Below are 27211 nucleotides of genomic sequence, written 5' to 3' on the forward strand. Positions count from 1 at the left end.
ATTCCTTTGTTAATCAACACGTGACAAAATCATTTTGAAAAATGCCTCGAAGGTAAATGAATTTGAAGACATATCTGCAGTTTAGTGTACTTAGTGTAAAGACAAAACTTTTCTTTACAACAAGATACTATACTGTGTTCTATAAATGTCTCTGAAGGTGAACAGCATTGAGAGAAGATTGTCTCCTTCCTAACACTCATTTTCTCTTGGTATCTGCTAACACATAAGAACTGGTGCTCCATTTTAAAAAAGTTAGAATCTGCTTGAGGCATTTGAGGTGGGATTTATTTCACCTAATTTTATACATTTAAATATCACTTTCTATGTGTAAGCTAGTCATTAGACTTTCTCTCTGTAGTTAGCGAAGGAAAGCAAATAATAGAGAGGATCACTGACTGAACCCTAATGTGGATGTTTTAAGATATTTCAGCACCTGCAGAGGTGTTCATTTCTTATCTGTTAAGATAGGTGGGGGGGAAGGTGATGTCTTTAACTAAAATACGTTTTTGTGTAACTCATCCTTCTCTTTTCAATGAATTATAGTAGTGAAATCAGAACGCGTTGTTTCACATTTCTAATTTGCTTTGTGACTGTGGTTTCACTGTAAAAGCAAGGAACAGTTTTCAAACTTCTCGAAGTAAAACATTCATTGCAGTAACTGTAACGTAGACACATCTGAGATACCTTTAGGCTAGCAAATTTGAGCATTGAGAGTAGTTTGGAATTAGCCATGCATCCGGGAACTCAATGCAGAATGTGTAATTTACCTGAAAAAAACCCCAAATAATTGACTGGTAGCTTGCTTTATCCTTTATGTGGCTGCTGGTACCTGAGGTTGATTGTTTAATGGGATGTCAACTTTGTTTATACCATGTCCCAGTCAGCGTGACCACAGCGAAGATACAACCTTAGTTCTTAAGGCACTAGTGGTATAAGTGCTACTACCATTGTAAGACTTGATAAGTTAAAAATGAAAATAAAATAAAATAAAAATGACTATACAAATTATACAAATATATAAAACTGTGCAAAATCTTTCAATATAAATATATTTTGGAGAGCTTCTTCCTGTGTGAAATTCTTCCAGCCCTGTGAACTTGAAGACTCTGAAGATAAATTCACCTCTTCAGACAGGCAGAGGTCATGCCCTCTTTCCCTTGAAAGAAATAGCTTGAGATACTTTCACTGTGTTTTATGAACAAATCTACTATATCAAAAATGAATGCTCATCATATTATTGCAGAAATGAGATTTGTTTTGATAAACATGATAGCTCCTTTTGCTTATTTTTAGACTGTTCAGCAGACATGATCCCCAAGCTGAAGAGGCTCTAGCAAAGAGGAGGGGACGAAATAGTCCAAATGGAAACCTTATTAGAATGTTGGTTCTTTTCTTTCTTGAAAGTGAGGTAAAAAATTCATTTTAAACTTTACATGTTTAATAAAACCTGGAACTTAAGTAGTGATTTATCAACATACAGTAACAAGTTGTCTTTCTTATCTTTTTTTTTTTTTTTTCATAATTTCAGAAATACTGTATGCCCTTTACCCTACCTTCCATCTCCTTGTCCATCAAGCAAATTCAACTCAAAATCTTCTTAATGGTTTATTTTGCTCTTGCATGTCCCCACTGTACTCAGTACTGCATTACTGGTAGTATGGTGGCTACCAGGATTCATTGCTACATAGAAATGTAACTGGTTCTTTTTTTAAGATAACCATGTAAGGAGTATACCTCTGGAATTACTCTTTATGGAGTGAAATCATTTGAACCAGAAAGGAACAAAAATTACATGATATATCCAATTATGATTAGAATCATAGAATAATTCAGAGTGGAAAGGACCTGAGGGGCATTAGCTCAAAGCAGGGTTAGCTGTGAGATTAAATGAGGTGGTTCAGGGCTTATCCAGTTGCATCTTGAAAACATCAGAGGATGGAGACTGCAAGCATACATATGGTGACATTAAGTGTTTGATGAACACATTCAGGATGGGGTTGTGCTCGTAGTTTATGTTTATAGAGGTAGCATATATGGGAAGTTTTATGGTAGACATACTAATAGTAATTCAGGCGGGGAATGGCAGTGGAGTGGCGGAAAACTGGAGAAGATAAACTATCAGGTACAGGATGCTCTGAAAATAGAGGGGGAAATGTTTAAAAATGATACATTTGATTTGGTAATAGGTAGCGAAGGAAGCCTGAAAGAAAGGAATGACAGAAATGTTCCTCTGCAGAAGGGAGGGTAATATATTTTGTGTAAAAAGCAAAAGAAAAGGTATTGCCATCAGGTATTTTAATTTTTATGAAGCCTTGAACAAGAGACTTGCCTATAAGAATGAAAAGAAACACAATCAGAGATGCTGAGAAGGAAGAATAACATTGAGGTATAGTGTTAATGTTAATATTTTTTAGAACACCTTATAAACCTACAATTTAAGTCTGGATGAAATGTCACTACTTGTGTGAGCCTTCAGTCTGCTATCTGAATGTATTTTTAGCCAGCTTCTTAAAAACTCAGATTGTAATAGATCATTGTATTTTTGGGTGAAAATACCTTAAATCTGTGTGTGATTGGGAGTCACCTAGCCGTTTAGCTTGTCTGTCCTTCTGAGGAGAAAAGAAACTCAGCTTTGCTCCCAAAGCCATGACCAGCAAAGTGCTTTCCCATGTAACCCGTATGCTGCTCCCCGAGATCGCTTCTCTCTCATGGGTGGCTTTTGCTATTGCTGTTTTTGAGAGAGTTGTTAGAAATGAAGTAGAATATTATTATTCCAGTTTTAATAAAGAGATAATTGGGAGTTTCCATCTGCATGGACTAGAAGATGTAAGCACTGCAGTCTGAGAGGGGGCATTCAGAAGAGGGAACAGGTAAACCTGTGACAAACATCGGTAAGCTCTGTGAGACACAACATTTTGTCCAAAACTGTCAGAAACAGAAGAGTAGGTATGTGTACTGACACTTCCTTCGCTATGCTCTTAGATGTTTTCTGGTTAAGGAGTCAGTCCCATGTCTGGCAAGCAAATCAGATCTGCATATTGTGCTTGTTATTTTTTGACAGCTTATAAAACAATAGAAGTCTATGGATTATTTTTCTCACTTTACAACAGTTGTGTTAATTCACATTAAAACATTTTTTTGCAGTTAAAGTTAGTGTTAATTCTATAGCCCCTGAAATCAGTAGGATTTCTGCTACTGTTTTCTGAGCATCTAGCAGCACGTATGAAAAATAAATGCCTGTTCAAAACAAATAGATTACAACTCTCTTAGTCTCATGTCTCACCATCTCTCCTTTTTATAATGCAGTGAGAAAGTGAGGAAAGGTAAGTTTATGGCTTCTTTTTTGTGAAAAAACTCTGAGAGAGATTTTTCACAAAAAAGCTGCTTTATGGAAAAGAAGCTCAATTTGTTTTTATTCCATTTTCCATTAAAATATATCCCCATTGTCGTGGAGTTGTATCATTCAGTTGGAAGAAGACCTTCCAGAGTTAGTTTCAAACTGAATTTTCTTTCCAACTAACATAAGAGTGCGTGCGCAGGACACTCTCCGTGGCCAAATGATTGTGAAAGCTGAAGAGCTGCTGCTTGTACCAGAACACTATACTGATGGTTGCTTTGGATTTTCTAGTTGCATGAACATGCAGCCTATTTGGTGGACAGTTTGTGGGAGAGCTCTCAAGAACTGTTGAAAGACTGGGAATGTATGACAGAATTGCTCTTGGAGGAACCAGTCCAAGGAGAAGAAGGTAGCTGTTTAACCTCTATACTTTATTGATATTGCACAATATTGTTAATTATTCCTTAAAAAGATGTTTCGCTGTGGGTGATAGAGGTGTTTATGTTGTGGTTTGTTTAGAAAGCATGTTTGAAGAAGATTTTAGTTTAATCCATTTTTAGTGCACTTTGCTTCAAAAGCAGCTTTTTTGTACTCTGTTTTTCATCTTAAGTCTGCTGTACTGTGGTTCCCTAATATTAAAGGCTAGGACGACTTCTTGTCTGAATGTTTAAATAACTAGTGTATACATGAACACTTAAATAAATTAAATAGCCAATACAAATTTGAATAAACAAGCACTTCAAGTGGTGTTAATTAAATATGGGGCTTTTCCAGACAATGTTAAAACCTAATAAATTCTCAAGAGGAAAAAAAAAAGGGGGGATTCTTCCGCCATTAGTTTCGAATCTCCTTTGGCTAATAATAGATCGGTGTGCACAAGGTAGCCAGGCAAGCTGGTAGCAAAGAGTCCCTAATGGTAATGAGTGTCATTCAAGATCCTTTATAATCCTTCAGGATTGTCCTGCTTCAGGGACCTTCACAGGGATTAGGTGGTTGAAAAACCAAGGTACTCTTACTGCTTCCTAGCTGATCATCTCTGTGTTTCAAAATCTGACCTTTTGGTATCCACCTGCTACAATTGTGGTATTTATACGGTAATTTCCTTAGGAAATTAGGCACTTTGGTTCTTTGTTTCTGCATAGCCTAGTGGGGTTTGATCCTCTAGATGTGACCCAAAGTACTTCCCAAAGAGCAGAAATAATACTTCATGATGGTGAGAATATTTTATAAGGAAGTGACAGTGAACAGTCAGTTGTTCTGTGTTTTCCATGACGCTCTTTATTTTGTAGATCTTTGTTATATTCCCCATCGTTCATCCTTTTTCCAGACTACATTTCTCTGGACTTCTTTCAGTTTCTGCCGTATCCATTTTGAGATGATGTGAATGGTAATTCCAAGAGCAAGCAAGAAAGCCTTGGTTTTATAAATGGGACAAAATGATGTCTGTGTTGTTCTATTCCCTGTGTTTTACAACTGCATTCACAGATTTGTCTTATTTAAGACGTCTTGCGCACACATCAGAACTGATGTTACTTGTTCTTTTCCCTCCATAGCAATGTCTGACCGGCAGGAGAGTGCTCTTATTGAGTTGATGGTGTGTACAATCAGACAAGCTGCTGAAGCACATCCTCCAGTTGGCAGAGGCACTGGCAAGAGAGTAAGTGGTACTGCAATAGGTAGCTCAGACCTGTGTGTGCTACTGTAGTAACATAAAATATTTGTCTACAATGCCACATTTTGACACTTTTAAATTAGATTTTTATAATTGATGTTTCCTGTTTCATGTGAACATTTTTGAAGAAAAACAGTAGAAATTCTATTTCTGGACATGTTTGGTTTTTTTGTTTATTTGTTTCGTTTTGGGTTTTGCTTTGCCAAGTTAAGTAATACAAGTTTACAGCATGAAAATCTTTTTTTATTATTTTTTAGATGTTCTTTTTATCATACCCCTGGCTCACACTTGTAATGTACCCACATCTACAGCCCTTAATGTTAAGTCTAGATTAGAATTGAAAGTGTAGAGCTTGGGAGCAGAACAAGATTACCTCTGACTATCTTCCATAAAAAGGAACGTGCTGCTAATATGGACATAAAATTTGCAGAAAAAGCCAACAGTATCTTCATCATGAGAGTAGTTAAGCACTGGAACAGAAGCTGAGGGTTTGTGCAGTTTCCATCCTTGGCATTTTTCAAGACCTGACTGGAGAAAGCGCTGAGCACTCCAGTCTGACCCCTTAGCTGGCTCTGCTTTGAGCAGGAGGGGTGGGACTGGGGCCAACCTGAATGCATCTGTGGTTTTATGTGTCCATTCTCTTTGGCCTCTTCCACTGAGTGCCCTAAAAATTTAAGAATTTTACATTCTGGCCATATTGCAATCTAGCTGCCTCTTTCATTTATTTTGTAGTGACTGTTTGAGGATCAGTGGAATCCCATGCCTAACGCTGGGCATGCACTTTTAAGCATTTCAGTGTAAGTTACAAGGCCAGAGTGATCAACAGGCTTTCAACTGTATTCTCCATAAATACAGCATCCACGTTCCAAAAGAATCTTAGCTTCCCAAATGTATTTCCCTGATTTTTGGTAGTCCTCCTCTTATTTAGGTTAGACTAAAAAGAAATAAACCCGTGTGAACATTTGGTTCTTCTGTTAGCTTCTGTTCTGAATAATCATAACTAGTTTGTTAAAGAAAGCCACAGACTTAGTGAAGGTGAAATCTGGAGATAGACGTAGCATTCTTTATTGCTAAACTAAGTGCAGTTACTTAGCTGCTTAATTTTTATGTGCCAAAAGCAGATTAGCTTCATGTCCAGAAACAGCATCCCAGGAAAAACTTGAAGAAACCATGTTTAAACATGCTTTATGTACCTTAATTTATAAAGCATATTCTAAGAAATTCCTAATTTATTAAAACATTTCAGGGGTGAGGGGGGAATCTATGAAAGCACTTATGCAAATTTACATGAGCGTGTATTATCCTGTGTTACCAAAAGTGTATTGTAAGCCCATCTTAACTATGTTTTGTCTCTAGCTACAAACCATTCTAGCAGACAAAGGAACCTTTAAGTTTTACAAAAATTTCACGTTTGTATTTTCTGTTTGGAGCACCAAATAATGTTGCTATTAGTTTTCCGGATATTTTCCCTATCTCAAGAGATCTACAGTTCAGTTCAGCAAACTGCTTGGTCTTAGATTTTCAATGTCTGTATTTCTTCAAAGCTAAAGAAAACACTTCAGTAAAACATTTCACCTTCTGAAGGATGATAAAAAGAGCCTCAAGATCATCCTAGGGACCCAGATTAATTAATAGCACCACTGAATAGCAATATTTGATCACCAGAATATGACTGGGTTGTTAGGGGGTGGAGCCTGACTTGCTAGTTGCATTTGTGTTGCCTTCTGATGAGCTAGTGGCTTTTGCTGGCACAGGTGGTGCTGCACTGCGAGTTGGTACAGGAATTGCGGTTGCTGCTGTATGTATCCCGCTGTCTGCCATGTACTATGGAAGTGGTTTCTTACCCTGCTTACAAATCTATTCCCCTTCACTTCCATGGTTGTTTTGGATTCCTGCTGACACAGTAGGCCTACCTGTCATCCAAGCACATGTTTTGTTTCCAGCTGTTCCTCCTCACTTACAGAGAGATGTAGGTATGACATTTAGCTTTTGCTTCTTTTCAGTTAGATCATGAGTTGTGGGATGGTAACTGCAGGGATCTCTGGCTTGTCAGTAGAGGTTTGTCATGTTCTCATGATCTCGCTAGCATATTCTCTGAGTTGAAATGGGAGCAGATTTCTAATTATGCACTCACCTTCTTGTGAAATAGTTTCTTCTCTGACTTTAGCTTGTAACCCTTATTGTGCAATCTGGCAGCTTTGCTATACATAAATCATTAGCTAACTTGAGTATTATCATTATTTGTTTCCAAAAGTATTCTCTCCTTTTCTGAAGCCAAGAAGCCAGATCTAAGCTTTTATGAAGCATGCTGTTGTGATTATTGTCTCTCTATTCACTGTTTCAAGGTGGTTTTGCTATGACAGCATTAGTAGCTTCAGTATATCTGTCACTGAAATTTGTAAATGAGTTCTGTGAACTTGGATGTATGTTCTCCCTGAGAATTACATTCCAGTTTAGAGATGAGGCCATGAATCTGCTAATGAAAATCACTGTTACAGTGTGGTTTGGTTTTGGTTTTCTTAATTATACTTCAGTTCGCCCTGAGGTCTTACATTAACACTTTGTTTAATGTGTGAAAGCCAGAGCTCAATTCACTTGGAAGCAATAGCAAAACTTCCACTGACTTGGGTTATATTTGAGTTTCAATCCTAAAAAAACGTTGATGTGTCGAGTCAATATCATGCTGGATGATGTGATATTTTCCTTCTCAATCACGGCTTCTTAGGACACATGGTCCTCCCATGTAATCACTCTTCAGTGCAAATGTGTTTGTTTTTTATTCCCTCCTCTTTTGATTTATTAAAAATATACTTGCATGGATTTTTGTTTGTAATGCAAACTTTAGAAAAATTAATGAATGCTATATGCAGAAATTGTATTTACTTTAGTTATTTTTGATCACTTGCAGGTCCTGACAGCAAAAGAAAGAAAAACTCAGATAGATGACAGGAATAAATTGACTGAGCATTTCATTATCGCACTTCCTATGTTGCTATCAAAGGTAAATTTTTCAACAAAATAAATCTCTCACTGGTATTTACAACTGTCTTTAAACTTTTTCATTCTGTAGTGTAGGTGTTTCTTTTTACTTCACTATTTTTTTGTTTTGTTTCAATGATGTTCTAGTATTCCGCTGATGCCGAGAAGGTTGCAAATCTCCTGCAAATCCCTCAGTATTTTGATCTGGAAATCTATAGCACGGGCAGAATGGAAAAGGTATAGTACATAGGGCAAGAAGTCTGGTTGCTTTCAAGTATCTGATTACTACACAGTACTGTGCCTTCATGAGGCATATTAGTAATCTAACCTTGATTTGGTGTATTCTTTGAATGACTTTTTCTTTGAGTTTCATTGTTCAGGTAAGGTGAAAGCTGAACTTATTTTCTGCTCTACAGCATCTGGATGCCTTATTGAAACAGATTAAGTTTGTTGTGGAAAAGCACGTGGAATCAGATGTTCTCGAAGCCTGCAGCAAAACCTACAGCATACTCTGTAGTGAAGAATATACAATCCAGAACAGAGTTGACATAGCCCACAGCCAACTTATTGATGAATTTGTGGATCGATTCAACCATTCTGTAGAGGATCTGCTGCAGGAGGTTTGTTTTCTTAAAATGAATTTAGTTAGACTACCTAAAATATGCTATGATAAACTGCAGAAAAACATTCTTACCAAGTCATTAAATTATCTATCTGAAGACATAGCGCAGCAGCAACTATTTCATAATTATTTGGAGCTATTTCTCCACGTAGAAAACCCCTCGGACTAGCCATTAAGCCTGCAAAGCATTGATGCTGTAAAACAGAGACCGTGGGACAATCCTGCTTCTGAAAATTTAGTCTAGTATTTAAACAATCCACATAAGAAATTAAACAGGCGAATGGGTGAAAGCTGATAAAAAATGCAGAGAAAAGTGTGTTTACATTAACGCTTGTGGTGATTCCAGTAGTCCCAAATGGATATGCAGGCAGCAGAATCAAGATTGGATTATGTCTTGAATGAAAGAGAGGATTTAGTAAAATATTTATAATGGCATATTGAAAGGGCTCTGGAAAGAATGAAATAAAGATACAGGTCTGAAACCTGGAGGTACCTGGGATTTACTTGTAAGAATTTATCCTTCAAAACGCATAAGACAGAATACATTAAATAAGAATAGAAACCTTACTAGTTTTTTTCTTGCTTTACATCAATTTAACTTTGTGTAACACTACTTAATTTGTTGTGATTCTCAGGCTTTTTAAACATAACTTAAGGGCTGCATAGATCTTTTTCTTCACTACTTCCCGTCATGCACTGCACTGTGGCAGATATATTCAATTTTTGATGTACATTTATAGAAAGTTAAGTGACAGTCTCTATTTTAGAATTACATATTAAAGAAAATAAGCTTTTTTCTATCTTTAAGTAATATGCCACATAAAAGCATACTGTATATATGCCTTGTCACACTGCAGAGTAAATAAAAATGTCTGTTGCTGTAGGTATGTACATGAGTAAAAACGGCAGTGCATGCAGGAAGCAGGCACTCCACAACCCAGAGCAGTTAGTGCGCCACTGTACATTCTTTGATAGAATACATTTACTTTGCTGTCTACCTGTCTGCCATTTTATATGTGCTTTCTCAGAAACTTCTGAGCAGAACCTGAAAAGACATTTCAGAATTTGTGCTACATCTCTGCCCATCTGTGTGTGGCAAGGGTATCCTTTCAGCTAATACCACATTACATGTTTTAGCCATCTGCTTTAATAGCCATGGATTTTTGAAGTTCTTCACCTCTGGCCAACAGGACCAAAAACTCCAAGACAAAAACCTTGGGGAATCTGTTGCTGACTTGGGTAGCAAAAAGGGCTAAAGTTGGACTGCCAGCACAAAGATCCAGGTTCAGAAACAACCAAGTTCTCCACACCATGTGCCCAGCAACTGATCACCATAAATAGCGGCCTTCGCTCTTTCTGTTGGTACTCACTGACAGAGGTTTAGGAACTCTGGTGAGGTCCTCACATTTCACTAGCCACACATCCAACACCAAGGTTCAGTCTGGCTCTATATACAGGGACAAATCCTGTGTTGTTTCTCCAAACCTGGCTCTTGGCGAATCTTCAGCTTCTGTCTCCACAGCCAAGCTCAGATCAGCAAAAAGCATCTCATTCACAGTGTCTTGCCTCGAGATGGAAGAAAGTGCCTATGGGTTTTTTCAAGAATCAGAGCAAGAAGCAAGTGGAATCCCAGTTCTTTGACACTGATTTGCCATTTCTGCTATACTGTCTTGTTGTAAGACTTTATGAAAATATCTCCTTTCAGCCTTTTCTCATAGTTTTATCTTGGAACTTCTCCAAAGCAAGTGCTGTGTTTGTTCTCTCTGGAGATAGTCATGTGACAGCCAGTGTAACATACAGAAATTGGGTCTGTCTGAGGACATGCATCTTTTTTGGAAGAGCCCCCTTCAAGTTTCCGCACTGTTCAGCTGTATAGATGTTATTCATCTGTGGATGCATTCAGGGATTCAGGGGTGGCATTCTGTTTCCTGGATAGTTTCACCCAAGGAAAGATCCACTCACCATTTTATTAGTGTTGCTGAGACATGCACAAATAATTTTTTCAACCATATTCCCAAACTCAGTTAGCAAATACAGGAACACCTAGATTCCTCCTGCTGTGCAACAGCTGCTCTTTCTCTGACTTACCCATTCTCCTCCACACAGCAGCTCTGAAGAGGAGTTGAGACAATAACCAGTCCTCTGGTTCCATCAGCTCCTTTTCTGTCATCCATATACCCTTCTGGAAGCCAGCAGTCCAGTTAGTGTTGAGTTTGGTTTACTATACCATCAGTCCTCTTATTCTTGGATTCTCTGATCTGAGGAGATCCAGTGCTGTCCTTCCCTCTGTTACCTCGCAGTCCCTAGCCATGTATTTTCAGAAGCTCTTATTAGGGAGTCCTCTTCCACAGGCAGTGTGGTCTCTGAGCCTCAAAGAACCACATTCCAAGACTACAAACAGTAAAGATGAAAGGAGATTGGAAATCTACCTCTCTTCCACCCCCAGCCCACATTTCAGATCAGTTATGCCAGCAAAGCATTTAGGTCCAGCTGTTTTAGGCTAGGGATACATTAATGTTGAGTTCAGAAAATACACTCCAGATTTTAGGTACACTGCGCAGGTCTGCAGTCCCATCCTCTCCCTTTCTGACACTGCTTGAAAGATCCCTCTGGCCTCACCTTTTACCCAAGGGGAGTCAGGAGGGCAATGAGATGCTAGGGTTCATGAATGGCTTCTCACCAGTCTTCTCAGGAGAAATGAACTAGGGGAGAAAAACTTTTTTCCTGCAATTTTCCTTTATTACTTAGAACTGCTGTTGGAACAGGAAGCCAGTAACTGCTTATTCCCACTCCATTTCCCTTCACTTCTCTTTGCAGGCGGCTTCTCTTTAGATGTAGTACTCCAGTGCTAAAACTCCTGAAGGATGCACTGAAACTACTGGGCAGAGAACAAAGACTGGGCTCATGAAGGAATATGGGCCAGTGATACCAAAACACTTCTGATGTATCCCCTTCCTTTACCCAGCTTGGGAAGGAGTGGATAAATGCAAGCAAGGGCTTATGATCTTTGTGTATATTTGCTTGCATGAGAGGGGGATAAGGACTGAGGATTTCAGAGAAAAGCTGTGTCTGAAAGTCATATGAAAAATGAAGGATTAAAAGGTTTAGATCCCTAAGGAAAAGGGAACGCGGAGGTCAGACACGACATAGAGAAAGATGTGGAGACAAAACCAAGACAAAAGTGGGAGAAAGCAAGAAAGAGAACAGCGGTAGCAAGGATTTAAAATTTTGGCCTTTGTGATACTCTTTGCTGGGTGATACTTCGTAGAAGAATTAATTTTAATAAGTTTATTTCATAATTTCAAAGAGATTTTAAACTAAAAAAGTGCATACTTGTACCCAAGCAAATATCCCACTGCTTTATGGCTTCCCACTAGGTTGATAATGAGAGAAACATTGATTGACAATTGCATCTGAAGGCAGGAAAATGTCTTAATTATTAGGTTTCAGATGGAAAAAAAAAAAAATCTTCAAAATGAAATGGAGAAGAATTGTTGTAAGTGGGTTTCCTGTTTCAGAAAGTTGCTGGAAAAAATAAGTTTTGGAAGTACCTTATTTCCACTTGTTTCACTAGGAGAATTTGCCGTTCAGTTTGCATAAAATATTAGGATAATGATATTTTAAAATGCCAAAAAGAAAAAATTAAATTGAAATGAAAAGTTTTGATTGAATTGTGCATTATTTATTCTTGGACTGTTGCTTCCCCAGATTTGTAAAACCTAAATTTAAAAAAAAAAAAAAAAAAAAAAAAAACCAAACCACAAACAAACAAAAAACCCCAAAACCCCAAAACAAAAAAACCCCCAAACAACACTTTCCTGTTCTGAATGTATGTCAGTCTGTGCACATGATGTGATTGTCATGCATTACGGTGTGTAACACAGTGAACAGCAATGAAAGTTATGAAAAGAAAGATATTTTCCCACTGATCATTTTAAAAAGCTTGCTGTTAACATCTGGGGGCTCCTGATGTGGAGCAAGGCAAGCATTTGGCATTATTCTTGTAGCACGCTCATCAGCTGATGGTTAAACTGCAGTTCAGTCCTTTTTGTAAAATAAGGTAGAACTCGGATTTTATTCTTGGGAATGATTTCTACTGCTAGACAATACTGGTTTGAGTATTGATACAGTGATACTGCTGAATATTGTCAGATGATCTTATTTCCTAGTGCTATGCAGTGGTTATTTAAATATTATTATTATGGAATCTAGATAAAAGCCATTGGAAAATCTGGAGTCAGTTTTGGTGTCAACATAAACCCTGAAAGGAATCTGCTCCTCCCCATGCACTATTGTACTCTGCTGGATTGCTAAGCTCTCTTAATGGATTTCCTTTCATTTTCAGGGAGAAGAAGCTGATGATGATGACATATACAATGTGCTCTCCACATTAAAGAGGTTAACCTCTTTTCACAAGTAGGTGATTTTTTTCCCTTAAAAATTTACTGTTAATTTTATCATCTCAGTGAGTGTCAATTGATGTCTAGTGTTAAGAAATGAGAAAATATATGGCCTGAAATATGAAATAGAGATTGATGAATGATTAGTGGCATTTGTCAGTATAACTGTTTGGATTAATCTGGGTCCTTGCTTAGTTAATGCCATTACTTTTACAGAGTTGATCTGTAAGTGGCATACCATCCCTTACACTAAATGCTTTTACACCTGTGAGTGTTTTACTAGAAGTCATACTCCCCTGCACAACAGACAGTCAATGCACAAGGGACGCTTCTTACCTCCGGCACCAGTGGATGCAGGGCAAATCTTTGCTTTGAGCCTCAGCTTCGGAGAGCCCTGGAGGAAGTTGTTTCTCTGTTTCTCAATGCCTTTGAGTTATTTCTCCTCAAAAATTATGGAAATAAGTAATACTACTACTAACAATTAATAGTTTATTATAAGAGTCTGGAAGATGCGTTCTCTTCCTGCAGAAATGCCAGGAATAGTTTCCAGTTGAATTGTTGGCAAAGTCTAACTGTGTGGATTGCACAGAAACTCATTCACTGAGCATGAACCAGCCCAGTGGAACCAGGCAGCAGCTTTTCAGGGTCCTGCTGCTCTCAGACCTACAGGCACCCTGTAACTTGTAGAGCAACCTGGGAAATTTCACTTGAACTATGAATTTTGGAGCATAGTACAAAGACCTAATCTTTCCCTCCTATCAGCTGTAGGAAGTAATTGCTCCTGGTCAGCATGTAAGAAAGCTTCATATGCCGATGGCTGAGAGCCACAAATCGTTTCTTCCTTGTCATGAGATATGAGAGGACCTTGCTTCTGCCACCTCTTTTATACCAATTGTTTTTAGTAATTTCATTTCTCTTTTCTTTCTGTGCTTAGTCTTCACTTACCCTGAATTCTGCATTGGATCCTTGTATGAAATGGTTCTGCAATATCTACTCTTTTGTTTCCATTCAACAAGACTCCCACCGAGATCATTAAATCGTTACTAATTTCCGTAGTGCAGCAGGCTGACACATGTGCAAATTAGGCTTTCAGTCTCCCCGGTAACACGCTGGGGTCACTTCTGCCTTTCTTGAGAGGAGTGGTGAAAGCTGTAGTTCACATCCATAAAGGAAGCACAAATCTTAAGGCTTTTCTGAGAGTCTCCCATATATATATTTTCCTGTAGGGTTCCAAAGCTCAAGAGAGATGATTCAGACTATAAAGAAAGCTTTGTAGAATGATGTGCAAATCAGGGTCAGGGACATCTACCTTCACCTTCGAGAAAAGAATCAAATCTAAAAAGCTGAAGAGCAGCTGTGTATCATTTCTCAGCTGATTTGTTATTTATGATTATAGTTCAATGGGAATTTCTAATATCTGCTTGCATATAAAGAAGTAATGCAATATTTTTGTTACTCTACTGATTGTTACATCTGATGTGATTTCTTTGTGAAAGGAAACAATCATACCATCCGAGACAGAACTTTTGCTGAACCTTTAGCTATGAGATTAGGATCTTCAATTCACAACTCACATCGAGCGTTCTCATCTCAAAGAAGGGTGGCTGTTGTCTGATACTGTAATTGTCTGTCATCAACTGGGAGCCAAAAGAAATTAAATCAACGGAAGAAGTTGAAATTGCAGGCTAACAACAGATACCTTTCACATCTTCTAAAAGTGCACTGATGAAATTAGTTGCTGAAGCTTCGAAAAGAAACAAGTCCCTTTCTTCTTCCAGTGAGAGAAATTCCACTCTACCTTATCTGTGCTTGTGTTTTCTTGGTAGTTGCTGCTTCTTCATATTCTAGGAAAAAGCAGCCCAGCAAGTTGAAAAAAAACATGGTAGGGGATTATCGGAAAAGCCTTCCAGACCAAAAAGCTTCTATACTGAGATTTCCCAAGCCTGAGCTAATCCTCTTTCTGAGGGGGTCATGGCAACAAAAGGCTCACAGCACACTTTTTAATTCAAGTCTTTTCATCAAACAAGGATACAAATATTCCAAAACAAATGAATTCATTATTACAATGTTTCCTTCCAAGTTTTTGGAATAGAATAATAAATTTTCCTGAGGTCTTCTGAATAGAATACCTGGAGTATGTACTTGGGCTTCTTTTTTGCCAGGGTCTTGCTGATACTTATAGCAGTTTTTTCTGTCCTGAAGTACATGGAGACAATTTTTCTATACTGACTCCATCCAAATTCAGCTGAGCTTTCACACATAACACATCAGCACTGTAGCAGTTTGTATGCTGCAAAATATCAGCATTTCACGAAGCTGGTGAAAGGTCTAGAGCACAAGTCTTATGAGGAGCAGCTGAGGGAACTGGGGTTGTTTAGCCTGGAGAAAAGGAGGCTCAGGGGAGACCTTACTGCTCTCTACAACTACCTGGAAGGAGGCTGTAGCGAGGGGAGTGTCGGTCTCTTCTCCCAAGTAACAAGCAATAGGACAAGAGGAAATGGCCTCAAGTTGCACCAGGGGAGGTTTAGATTGGATATTAGGAAAAATTTGTTCACCAAAAGGGTTGTCAAGCATTGGCACAGGCTGCCCAGGGAAGTGGTGGAGTCACCATCCCTGGAGGTATTTAAAAGACATGTAGATGTGGTGCTTAGGGACATGGTTTAGTGGTGAACTTGGCAGTGCTAGGTTAACGGTTGGACCTGATGATCTCAAAGATCTTTTCCAACCTAAACGATTCTATGATTCTTATTTAATTACTTCACTTAATTCAATGCAAGACACATGAATCTCAAGCATCACCTCCATTACTCTGGAATGTGCCCTTTGATGCTGCGTTGTGTATAGAATATTGTTTAACATTTAGAAATCGGGATTGTTGGTATCACTGTCCAGTAGTCCTCAAATATGATACTGACTTCATAAGCCTACACTGGCTATAGTAACTCTCCAGATATGTGTCATGTTTTTATCAGTATAAGCATGGTCAGTCGGGACACTTCCAAGATAGGTAAATTCAGGGTCAGACCAGCAGATCTTTTCTTCTTGTTAGAGAAACCCTTTGCTTAACCTTTTCTTCAGTAGCTGACTAGTACATCCTTCAGACTAAGTTACTCAGAAGTTTATTATATCCAGAAGAAGTAGAAATGATGATAAATGAAATCTCAGTAGAGAAATTAGGCTGTGTCTAGCATAGCTGTTCAAAGCCCAAGGTACAGCTTCTCTCACTTTGTGCTTCCTTAAAAAGAGAAGCGGTTTTGTGGGTGGAGAGATCACCTCTTCTAGAAGGAAGTTTTCTAAGCTGCTGCTTTCCACGCTTTCAGAAACACTGTGGAACTGGTACCTTTACTTCATCTGTCTACTTTCTGGCAGAAACATGCCCCAGCAGGGATGAGAAGAAACCTTGATGAAATGTTGGGCCTTGTTTTCTGTAATCCATGAAGACTCTCTGACATGGAAGGGACTAAGGGAAAATTCTGTGTTGTGTGAATTTTCATTCTAGAAGCCTCTATGTCAATCTGAACCTCTGTGGAGAATTGTATTGTGTGCAAGGTACCTTTATAACTATCGTTTTCATAGAGTCATAGAATAGTTTGGGTTGGAAGGGACTTTTAAAGGTCATCTAGTCCACTCCCCCTGCAGTGAGCAGGGACATCTTCAACTAGATCAGGTTGCTCAGAGCCCCATCCAGCCTGACCTTGAATGTTTCCAGGGATGGGGCATCTACCACCTCTCTGGGCAACCTGTTCCAGTGTTTCACCACCCTCATTGTAAAAAATGTCTTCCTTATATCTAGTCTAAATCTACCCTCTGTTAGTTTAAAACCATTACCCCGTGGCCTATTGCAACAGATCCTGCTAAAAAGTCTGTCCCCATCTTTCTTATAAGCCCCCTTTAAGTGCTGAAAGGCTGCAATAAGGTCTCCCTGGAGCCTTCTCTTCTCCAGGCTGAACAACCCCAACTCTCTCAGCCTGTCTTCATAGGAGAGGTGTTCCATCCCTCTGACCATTTTGGTGGCCCTCCTCTGGACCCGCTCCAACAGGTCCATGTCTTTCCTGTGCTGGGGACCCCAGAGCTGGATGCAGTACTCCAGGTGGGGTGTCACCAGAGCAGTGTTTTGATTGCGAAGTAGTTCAAAAGAGACAAAGGTGTACCAGAATATGCCTAAATTTGATGTGGAGGCTCTTCTTTAAGGAAGCTTATATTGAAAAGCACTATGCAACTTGTATATAGTTAGAATTTTTCAGCTTTGGAAGCTGAAAAGCTCTTCCTGAGATCAGCTGTGAGGCCAGATTCAGAGCAAAGAGCTAAGGTGCCCCCAGCTGTCAAGACAATGGGGCATGCCCTGTGATGGCTGCCTGACATGGCAGGCTCTAAAATGAAAAGACAGAAATGAGACAGTTTTTCCTTTCGTATTCTCTGTAGGATAATCTATGCTGATATCTGCCTCTGCACACCAAGGAGATTTTACTGCTTTAATTACCACGCTGTAATTAAGGAGATACAACTCAGCCTTGCTAGCAACCCTGTGATTTGCTGAAGCAGCATCTATGTGCTTAATATCACTAGTCAGAGGCAGTTCTCTGACAGCCTATAATTTATCTATGCAACATTTTATTCCACACTTTGAAGACCATCCAGAATCTAAGACGGGGAGTATTTTTACATTTTTGTTTCCTTTTTTTTGAGTTTTCCTATTGTTCTATTAATGGATTTGAATTAGAAGTCAAGGTGCACCTTGGCTTAATGACACAACCCTAGAGTGCATACTTCACTTGCTCTCAGCACAAGGGCATTAATTATTATGTTTTCTGTGAAACTTTTATCAGTGAGGTTTTCCAGGGCTAACATGCTCCAGACTGCGAAGCATTTCATACTAGGGGTTTCAATAGGATCTAGGCATTTCCAGTCTTGAGTTCAACCTCTGTCCGTTTCGGAACTAGAGTTATTCTTTCTGGCGGAGCAGACTAGTTAATTATTTAAACAAAGTCAGGAAGCTCCAAAGCAGGGCAGATGCAAAGGGGTGGGGAAAAAGTGAGCACATCTTGGTGATCAAGGTGCTGGGATGAAAGGGAGCCAGATGTAAGAGACTGCTTTATCTCATTTAGACTTGCCAATTCAGTCTGAGTATCCCTTCTTCCAGGTGAGTATTTTGATCACCAAGTTTCTGATTATTCTGAGGTGGCTTGCTCTTTGATAAACATATTATAAATTGTTTCAAATTATCTCAGTTTAATTCCACTGCAGAAAAATGTCTTAAACCTAAGTTTTTTTGAGAGACAATTTTTGTTTTTCAGGCAACCTGATGTTTTGTAATTTCTTCTCAGTTCTGTATTTAAAAAGCTATATCATAAGCTGTTGAGGTCTGTAAGGCTGTAGAATATATGTTGCTAATCTCATTTGTATTCCTCTCACTGGCAAATCAGGTTGGTACACCTGAAATGTGAAACAATGAATGGGGGGTGGCAACCATCATCTCTGTCTCATACACATGTATATCATGCTGTCTTACTTTAGATATTTCAGGATATTTAATATCTAGTGATAATGCATATTATTTTTCTCCAGATGGTACGGCAGAAAAATATGTAACTTTATTTTGCTTAAAGCCATTTTCATTCAGTATATACTGCTGGAGTTTGGCCATAGTTTCTGCTGCAATGCTAGAGAAGTGCCTTCTGAAGTTCTGTCAATGTTTAGAACCAAAGAGGAAAGATGATTTAGAGGCAACACTGAGAAGGAGCTTGTAGCTACACTTAAGTAACCTTTAAAGATGTATGGTATGCAGAGAGTTTGTCTTCTCCCTACAAAAATCCCATGTAGTAAAACATTTTAACTCAATTATCAGAAGGCCTACCTTCTGCTTTTAGCATGGTGTGAACTAATTGTGCACCTGCTTTGTCAGCAGGCTGTATTGTCTCAGCTTTGCAAAAATACCAAACTGCTCACTGAGCTGCCAGGTCAGACTGTATTCTTGCTGTGATGCGGAGTTTTGAGGAACACAACTAATCTCTCTTTATTACCTCTCGTTCTAGTGCTCATGATCTCACAAAATGGGATCTGTTCAGTAACTGCTACAGATTACTAAGAACTGGAATTGAACATGGAGCTATGCCAGAACAGGTACAGTTAGCAACACCTGCATTGCATCATTTGGGGATTCAAAGTTTTAAATAGTCTAGTCATAGAGAAATTCAAAAGATTAATGCACTAGACTTCAGTTATTTAGGAAAAACACGGCATTTTGAATGAAATTTCTGTTGTAGTAAGGCACTGTCCAGGAGGTGAAAAATCTTGGATTCTGTGATTTTTCAGCTACTTGACTCACCTTTCTCATCTGTAAAGTAAGGAATAACTAAATTTCCTGGCTGTGAAAAGCAATGCATAAATCATGATGTTTACACTGAAACACAACATTTGTAAACCTTGGCCGCGATTAGAATTATCACAAATGATTATTGTGCATTGAAGGTAAGATGGAAGCTTATGAAAACCAGGAAACAAGAATATCATTTAGCAGGGGTGCTGGCCAGCCTTTCCAGTGGAGTTCTTTTAGTGGACACATCTTGGATGTGCTTCCTCCTAGTTTGGTTTTAGTCTTCTCATGGATGAGCACAGGGACCATTTCAGATTCTCCCAGGATTCCAGTTTAAACTGCAGACTGCCTGCTCCAGTATTTCAGCACATTTTAAGTTATAATTTGATTTCAGTTAGAAGCCAGTTGTTAATTCTAACCCAACTTCATTTAGAAAAAAAAAATTCTCATGAAATTCTGTAGAAGTATTTTCTAAAATGGACCATATGGAGGACGCATTGCCACACGCCATGTGAAAGTCATGGCTTTAAGCTGTGGGACCATCTGCTCTCTCTGCAGTTGCTACTGAATGCTGGGAATTGTGCTACCTGGAGGGAAGGGGCCAGCACATAAAAACTGTCCATGCAACTACCAGCCATCTTCAGTTTCTGGGTTTAACAGTGATATGGCTCCCCAAATACTTCTGTAAGATCTTAAGAAAAAAGTTCTGAAATCTGAACTCCCCTCAGTATTTCTTCCCCCAGTCCACTAGAAGGAGTTCACTGAAAAGGAATGGTTTGGTCTTTAGTTATATCTTTCAAAAAAGTATTTTGTGAAGTGATTAGAGCTGTTACAAACTTGATTTATTGTGCACAGAACCACAAACTGTTGGAAGCATCTTCAAGCCAGAAAGATTTGAAATTTTTAGCACCTAATACAGATTTGAAAATTTAAAAAGACACTGTGGATGCTTTTATGGCCACCATAAATATGAGCCTAGTTGTCTTTATGAGAAAATTTGTATTTTCTCCCTTTTTTTAGAAATTGGGCTACATGTTCATTTGACAGTGGAACAAATTTCCAGACTGTTTTACTAGTGAAGTCAGATTTAGAGGTATTTAAACAGATGCTTTTGAACTGAGATATGTAGATGTTGGGTTGTACTTCTATCATGCTGTGACATCACCTCTTGCTGTATTCTAATGCAATTTTCTGTTATGTTTCCCAGCATTTACACAGTATTTTTTCACCTGTAGTAGGCTGTTTTCTTATTGCACCAAACTGACTAAGGAAAAACATAGTATCCTTGAAAACAAAAAGTACTACCTAAGAGCTGCTCCTATTTCTTCTCCCCAAAATACATTATAAATTTTAACATACACTTTACTGATATGCTTGATATTTCCAATGTGAGATTCTTTCTCTTCCCTCTGTTACAGATAGTTGTTCAGGCACTGCAGTGTTCCCATTATTCTATTCTCTGGCAGCTGGTGAAGATCACTGAAGGCTCCCCTTCCAAAGTAAGTAGGCATTTGATCATATAGATTTTACTGAAGAAGCACAACTTGCCTAAAAAGGCAATAGACCTGACTGTAACTCTACCCCACGTACAGTCATTTTATGTTGTTGTGAAACAGATATAAAATGTTGGTGTTTTGATTTATTCAATATATCAAGATCTGTTTAACATCATGCATATCTAAATAAGCTATACAAACAGCGGAAGCTTGTCTTTATCAGGATTTGATACTAGCTGATTTTTATATTTTTATTGTTGAAGATACTTAATGCACTTTGTTCCGAGTACAGCAGTTTGCATGAATGGATAAGTAATGTTGACAAGGTTTACCTAATAGTTGTAAGCAATACTGTTGATCTGTACACCAGAGATAGCTTAATATTTATGTGTATTTACCTTGCTTGCCTTTTACTTACATCTTTTATGTTGCTAAATATAAACATAAGGTTACTAGCAGTGACGATTGCTAATAAAAAGTAAGTGCATGCAAGTGTAATGCAGTAAGGACAATGCTACATGTAACTTGTTTATTATACTTAGCTTTTCCAGGACCTTTCCTTAGCTCTTTTCTCAATCAGAGGCCAACATCATGTCTTTTTAGGGCTTTTTCAAAAGTAATACATCAAATTAAAATGGTATGAAAACTGAAGTAGTAAGTGTACTTCACCATCTGCATCAAAAAGAAAAAGATGCTAGACTAAAGTACTAACAAAATAAACATTTTATGCACATAAAAATGATAAAAATACATTGTAAATTCTTTGAGTTTTTTTGAATACTGACATATATTGACATTTTAAAATAGCTACTAGAAAAAAAGAATTCTTTATGCTGGCTTTTGTTCCATTTTCCTCTCTCAGCCTCTTTAGTTTCTTTCTCTTTAGCATGCTGGTAGTATATAATATTACATCTTGACTCCTTATAACTGAGAAAACTGGATAGATCCCATTTGTTTTAAATAAACTCAGAATCTCATCACAATAAAGCATCTGAAGTCCTCCTAGCTAGCAGCATTGTCATCCTTAGGGAGAAACTTCACTTTGACAGAAGGAGCTAAGTAACTAAAAGTAAATCCAGGAGGCCATACGCTGCTTCACCTCTTAAGTCCATAAAACCCACACACCGAATCCTATTCTAATGTATCTAGTAAGGAAAACTGGACTGCTGGTTACCTGTGCAGTGAGTGACTTGGCTATGACAAACCAAGCACTTAGAGCAGGTGCACTTAGAGCACCTGGTCGGCTATCCAAGCCTGGACAGTGTCTTCAACACCTTTATTAGAATTTTTTTTTTTCCCCCCATGTGCTCTTGACTATGGGGTCTTGCTAGGTATCTCACCCACTCCTGAAGATGCCCAGCAACTCTGTCATATTTGCTGGGCCCCTTGAACAGCAATGCCCAGTCTTGCTCTGGGTGCAAATGCTGAGACACAGAGTATTCAGTAAGATTCTCATCTCCCTTTGCTGCATTTCTCCATTTTTTTGAACTAAATACAGTAAATTGCTGCAGTATAACATAGATGGTGCAGGGTGATAGCTGTCAGCATTGCTGGAAAAAAGTTTCTTGTTTTCTTGTGTCTAAATTATAGCAAAAGAAACATACTTACCATAAACTACAGGTAACAACTAACATATACAGCATCTGCCTGCATAGGACCTGGTCAGAAGCCTTGCATTTTGGTGGTCCAGTTAAACTGAAAGAGAAAAAGACCTTTATTTCTTTCAGTGACTGGGTTTTTCTTGCGGACAAGCTTAGTGCAATTGTATGGCTTTGCCTACTTTTTCAAAACAGGATACATTTTTATGAGATGAATGCAGAATAGCCTTGATGTTTCATGTATTTCTAATACTATTCTGATTCATATTAGTCATAATGTAGTTCACAGGCATGGAAAGAACTATGAAAGCTCTGTTGAGAATGACCATTTGAAGTACAAGTCAATTCTGCTTCTGGAATCCCCAGTGAAAATCATCATTACTCCAGCCTAGAGAGCTGTTACTAACTTACTGTTTGGGGTTTCACCCCACCCCCTACAAAAATAATGAGTGTTCTGCTTGCTTAGTTCAAGAGGAGCACTGCATTAATGCCCTTCAGCTCCTCATCCCTGGCCAGCAACCTCAGCTAGGCTCACAACAGAAATGGGATAAAGGGAAATCCACAAACTTGATGTGGTTGTAGCATTTTGTTCTGTGTGGGTTTTTTTCTATCGAACTTTCCGTTCTAGTTTGTTCACTGTGAAAATAAATATGATCTGCAGTATATCTGTCATTTAATCCATTAGGAGATCATTTTGCCCATCGTTGTTTTATAAGCCATGTTTTAGGCTTATAAATTAGCAGACATTAAAGGGGATCACTTCTAAAGTATGATGTATAGGAAGACAAAGGCATTAACATGAGCATCTCAAAATGAAAAATAGTGTATTTCATGAGCATTTTTTAAGTATTCAGGCTTTTACAGGAAGATTTCTGATGCAGTATTGTAATATGTAAGTCCATCCAGCTTTCTAGTGTTACTTTGCTGTAGCTGTGATGATCTAAGGACAGAGAGAGGTGATGGTTTGTAGGCTGAAGTGGTATCTTTAGTAGACCAATGGATATAGCTGTAAAAATGAGAGGCTTTTGAACATACATGCCTTTCAGGTTTGAAGTAAAAGCAGATTACAAAGCAAAATACAAGCTGAGAACAATTGCTTGGTTTCTATTTAGATACAGATCAGGTAAACTGTCTCTGAAAGAAAAGGAAAAGGTCATTGTTACCTGTAGGGGGGTGGAAGTGGGGGAAGGCGAGGTGATAAGACAGTTACTAGGAGGGAAGTAGGAGCTGGATAGCAGGGGAGAGAAGGAAGATGAAAGATGAAAAGGCTAATGCGGAGAAAGGAATTTATAATGTGTCATAAAACTAATCCTGAGTCCTTGTTTTTCTGTATCCAGTAGATTTATCAATTTTTGTTCCCAGGCTCGTGTTTAGAAGATGATTTTTTAGATTTCCCTTGAGCATCCAGGCTGAGAGATCAGAGATGGAGGGATTGATTTCTAAGAAATGTTCATCTGCTGCCAGCTGGGTCATTTGTGTGAGTTCATGCTGGCAAATAGGAGCTGCTCTGTTTCACCTATTTTGTTACCATGTAGGCATTCAATACACAGGATAAAGTATATTAACATTTTGGAATTAGGTACAGGATTCAAGGGCATTAATGTTTCTGTGGGAGGAAGTATTTAGTTTGGTAGTAGTGGGCATATATTGGCAAGTTTTACATTTTTTAATCAGGTATGCTCTCCACCCATTAGGTGTACATTCTATTGCAGGGAGTTTGTGGGTGGGATGGGTGGTTCTGGTAAGATTTCTTTCAAAGCGCGTTCTTCTTTGAGCAGAGCTCAAAATTGCTTAATAATTTTGTGTATTGGTTCTAGGGTAGAGTCATGCATGACAACCATGGGTATACATCTGGGAACAGAATCTTTTTGGAATGAAGTTATTCTTTATCTGGTGTTCAGATGGCTCTTCAAGAAATACAGCCTCTCTCCTGAGAGGATTGCCCTTGTTTGGAAACTGTCCTGGGCATTATGCCCGAGCCCAGGGCACATTTATTACTTTCTGAGGGATACTTTATATTACAGCTGTAATGTTTTGGATTATGGCTGACTACACGAGGCTAGGTGGGTTGGTCTATAGGCTTTATATGTGTGGCAGGGAAAAACTGCTCGACACTTGTGGTTTAAATCAAATTAGAATCAAGTCAGCTCATTGATTTATTAATAACACATGATTAACCTGCAGTCAGTGCAACACATCTCCAGGATAAGTATCAGCTATACAGCAGGTAAACCAGAATACTAGACACTTTTATAATGCTAATGAACGCCCACAAATTTCGAACTATCCTTCTGTAACTGTTCACAAATTACTCTAATCCTGTCCCCAAGACACACATGCAATTTAGAGTTACAGGTGCACACCCCCACCCTCACAGGAAATGTGAGGTACGTTGCCCTTCTTTTGGGAGCATGAGATCCCCTGCTTATATGCAGCTGCTGTTGGACATGCAAGTGCTCCAGCTTCATGTGTACCCACGCCCACAAAGCACTCCACAGACACATACACGCGCTTGAGGTGTGGGTTCCCACGTGTTGCACCCCATATTGACAGTCCTTCAGATGGATGGAGGCTACTGACAGCTTCCAGCAGAGAGGATGTGCCACAGGTCGCAATGTTGGGGTGTCTGACTTGGTTTGACTGCTGCTCTGTTCCACCTCAAGATTCCTCTCCATGATTGCAACTTTTCATGCTGCTTTTATACTTTTTTTCAAGGTGACTCCTCCTTTTCTCAAAAGTTTCTTGGTAATCTCCTGGTTACTGTTTAATCTGGTCATTTTAAGCAAATTCATTGTTAACTTTCCTCTTAGCATTATCAGTTTTTAGGCAAACACCCTCCCAGAACAGGTAGTTTTGGGTGTTCTGTTCACAGGCACTGTTGCACTCCTGTTCTCGTGGTATCAGCTGTTGTTTATCCAGGCTGTTACGAAGAGGGTGCTCTGCAGATTCCCCCATACTATGTAAATATTGTTTGTAGAGTACAATCTTGATCATAGAGCTTTAGGAAGTGATATCAGCATAAAAATGTTTCAAAGACATTTTAATATAAGGATAATAATTATTGATTAGTAAGAAATTAGTAAGATTAGTAAGAATTAGTAAGAATTAGTAAGAATTAGTAAGAAAGTCCAAATTATCTGCCCAATAATAAAGATTCTACCAGTTAACTTAAATACAGCATAGAGTTGAGGCAGAGTTATTTTAAAATTCTTTGTCAGGGTGACTGGTGGAGGAAAAAAAAGCACATACAATAGAGTCAGTGTCTAAGATCTGAAAGGAAGAATTGATTACTAAAAGGAAGATTGCAGCAGGTAAGGATGAAATGTGTAAGGCTTGAAATATCCATAGTCTAATGCTCTAATCTTTGGTTGTCATCTTCTACATGTTCAGAGGAGGTTGAGGCCATGACTGTGTGGGCTGTCGCTAAACAGACTAGTGGTAAGCAACAGGGTATTGGGGGGGGAAGTGGTTTATACTGTGTAGTTTGTGGGAGCAATCTATCTGTTGTAGCTCAGAGAAAAAATGTTCTTCATGTGAAAAGGGGTTTGAGGATGGTTTCAAAGGAAGCTGGTCATTTCTCAGCAAGACTTCTCTTGTCTGTAGATCTTGGGGAGCAAGTACAGTCTTGAGGTAGGAGACTTGGGGATTAGATTATACAGTTGTTTCCATCTAGATTTCTTCATGTATTCAATACACCAGGTGCCTTCGACCATTATAGTATGCACTGTACATGTATGTAATGAAAAGGAAATATTTGCAGAAGAATAGACTCCAAAATCTTAGAACAGTTAAAAAAAAAAAAGCATGAATAGAACCAACATTCAAGGCAAGAGAAAGGCAAAACAGTTCTGAATGATCAGCAGCCAGACTAGCCAAATGCATAGCTATTACAAAGTGATTAGTAGGCAGAGGAATTAGTAGAGGATTTAAAGAACAACATAGTGACTTGGTGACTTTTCGTATTTATATGGGAACAATGAAAGAAAGCACAAAATGCCGAAGGGAAGAGTCACAAGGTGCAAAAGGTTGGATTGTGTTCCACAGTTCAGTTGAAGCTAATGGCTCTTGAACATTGTAAAGCTTATTGAAGACTTGGAGTTGCAAGGAGAAGGAAGTTAACACTGCAAATAAGTAATTTAGAGGAAAGGCAATGGGAAAATAGGAAGAAAAGCATTGGGTTTGGTAGATGAACCTAGCAAAAGCACAGCATTTCTACATGGTTTCAATGGAATAAACAAGCTTCAATTTAAAGCTAGAAAATAACTGAAGAATTTTGGATAGCAGTCTTGTGAACACAGTTGTTCAATTACAGGTGGTGGCAAAGCCAATACAAGTCCTTGCTCTTAGCGGCTCATTCTTGTTCCTGCCATGGACTAGTTAAATTTGAAGATATTACGCCGTACAGTTCAAGAAAGGGTTATTTTTATCCTGGGTCACTTTAGTGATCCAGTTCACAGTGTGACCCCATAGTTTTACCCTAGCAACCAAGAGGACTGTAAAATTTTTTTTATACCAGTTTTTCTGCTGAAGCCAGCATATCAAGTAATCACACCTCAAGAGTCTTGGCTGTGTGCCTGAGAATGGTAAAAGACTTGAAAATCTAATTCTTTTTTTTCTTCCCATTTTCTCTTTTTAAAAAAATTACCACTCTCTAGTAGTCTAGGGATTTCTCCAAATTTAGAAAAGTTCCAGATGGCTCTGTTGCACTGTTCAGTCAGGCTTTCTTTTGCTGTCTATAACTTTTCAAAATGAATCTTTCTCATGCTATCAAGAGAAAGGATAATAAATAATGTG

At 38.6% G+C, this 27211-nt stretch overlaps 1 protein-coding gene across 2 annotated transcripts in view; it reads left to right on the plus strand.

Moving 5' to 3' along the window:
* Positions 1–27211, plus strand: part of STAG1 (STAG1 cohesin complex component) — a 202655-nt gene that overhangs the window by 145966 nt on the left and 29478 nt on the right. For both annotated transcript variants that reach the window (XM_075507568.1, XM_075507567.1), the window contains exons 14-22: positions 1294–1408; positions 3629–3746; positions 4891–4994; positions 7918–8010; positions 8136–8225; positions 8405–8608; positions 12956–13026; positions 19043–19130; positions 20742–20822. In XM_075507568.1, coding sequence (XP_075363683.1) covers positions 1294–1408; positions 3629–3746; positions 4891–4994; positions 7918–8010; positions 8136–8225; positions 8405–8608; positions 12956–13026; positions 19043–19130; positions 20742–20822 — 964 coding nt within the window. The remainder of the gene's footprint in view (positions 1–1293; positions 1409–3628; positions 3747–4890; positions 4995–7917; positions 8011–8135; positions 8226–8404; positions 8609–12955; positions 13027–19042; positions 19131–20741; positions 20823–27211) is intronic.

Source organism: Mycteria americana, chromosome 7 (genome assembly GCF_035582795.1).
Source record: "Mycteria americana isolate JAX WOST 10 ecotype Jacksonville Zoo and Gardens chromosome 7, USCA_MyAme_1.0, whole genome shotgun sequence".
NCBI classification, from domain to species: domain Eukaryota; kingdom Metazoa; phylum Chordata; class Aves; order Ciconiiformes; family Ciconiidae; genus Mycteria; species Mycteria americana.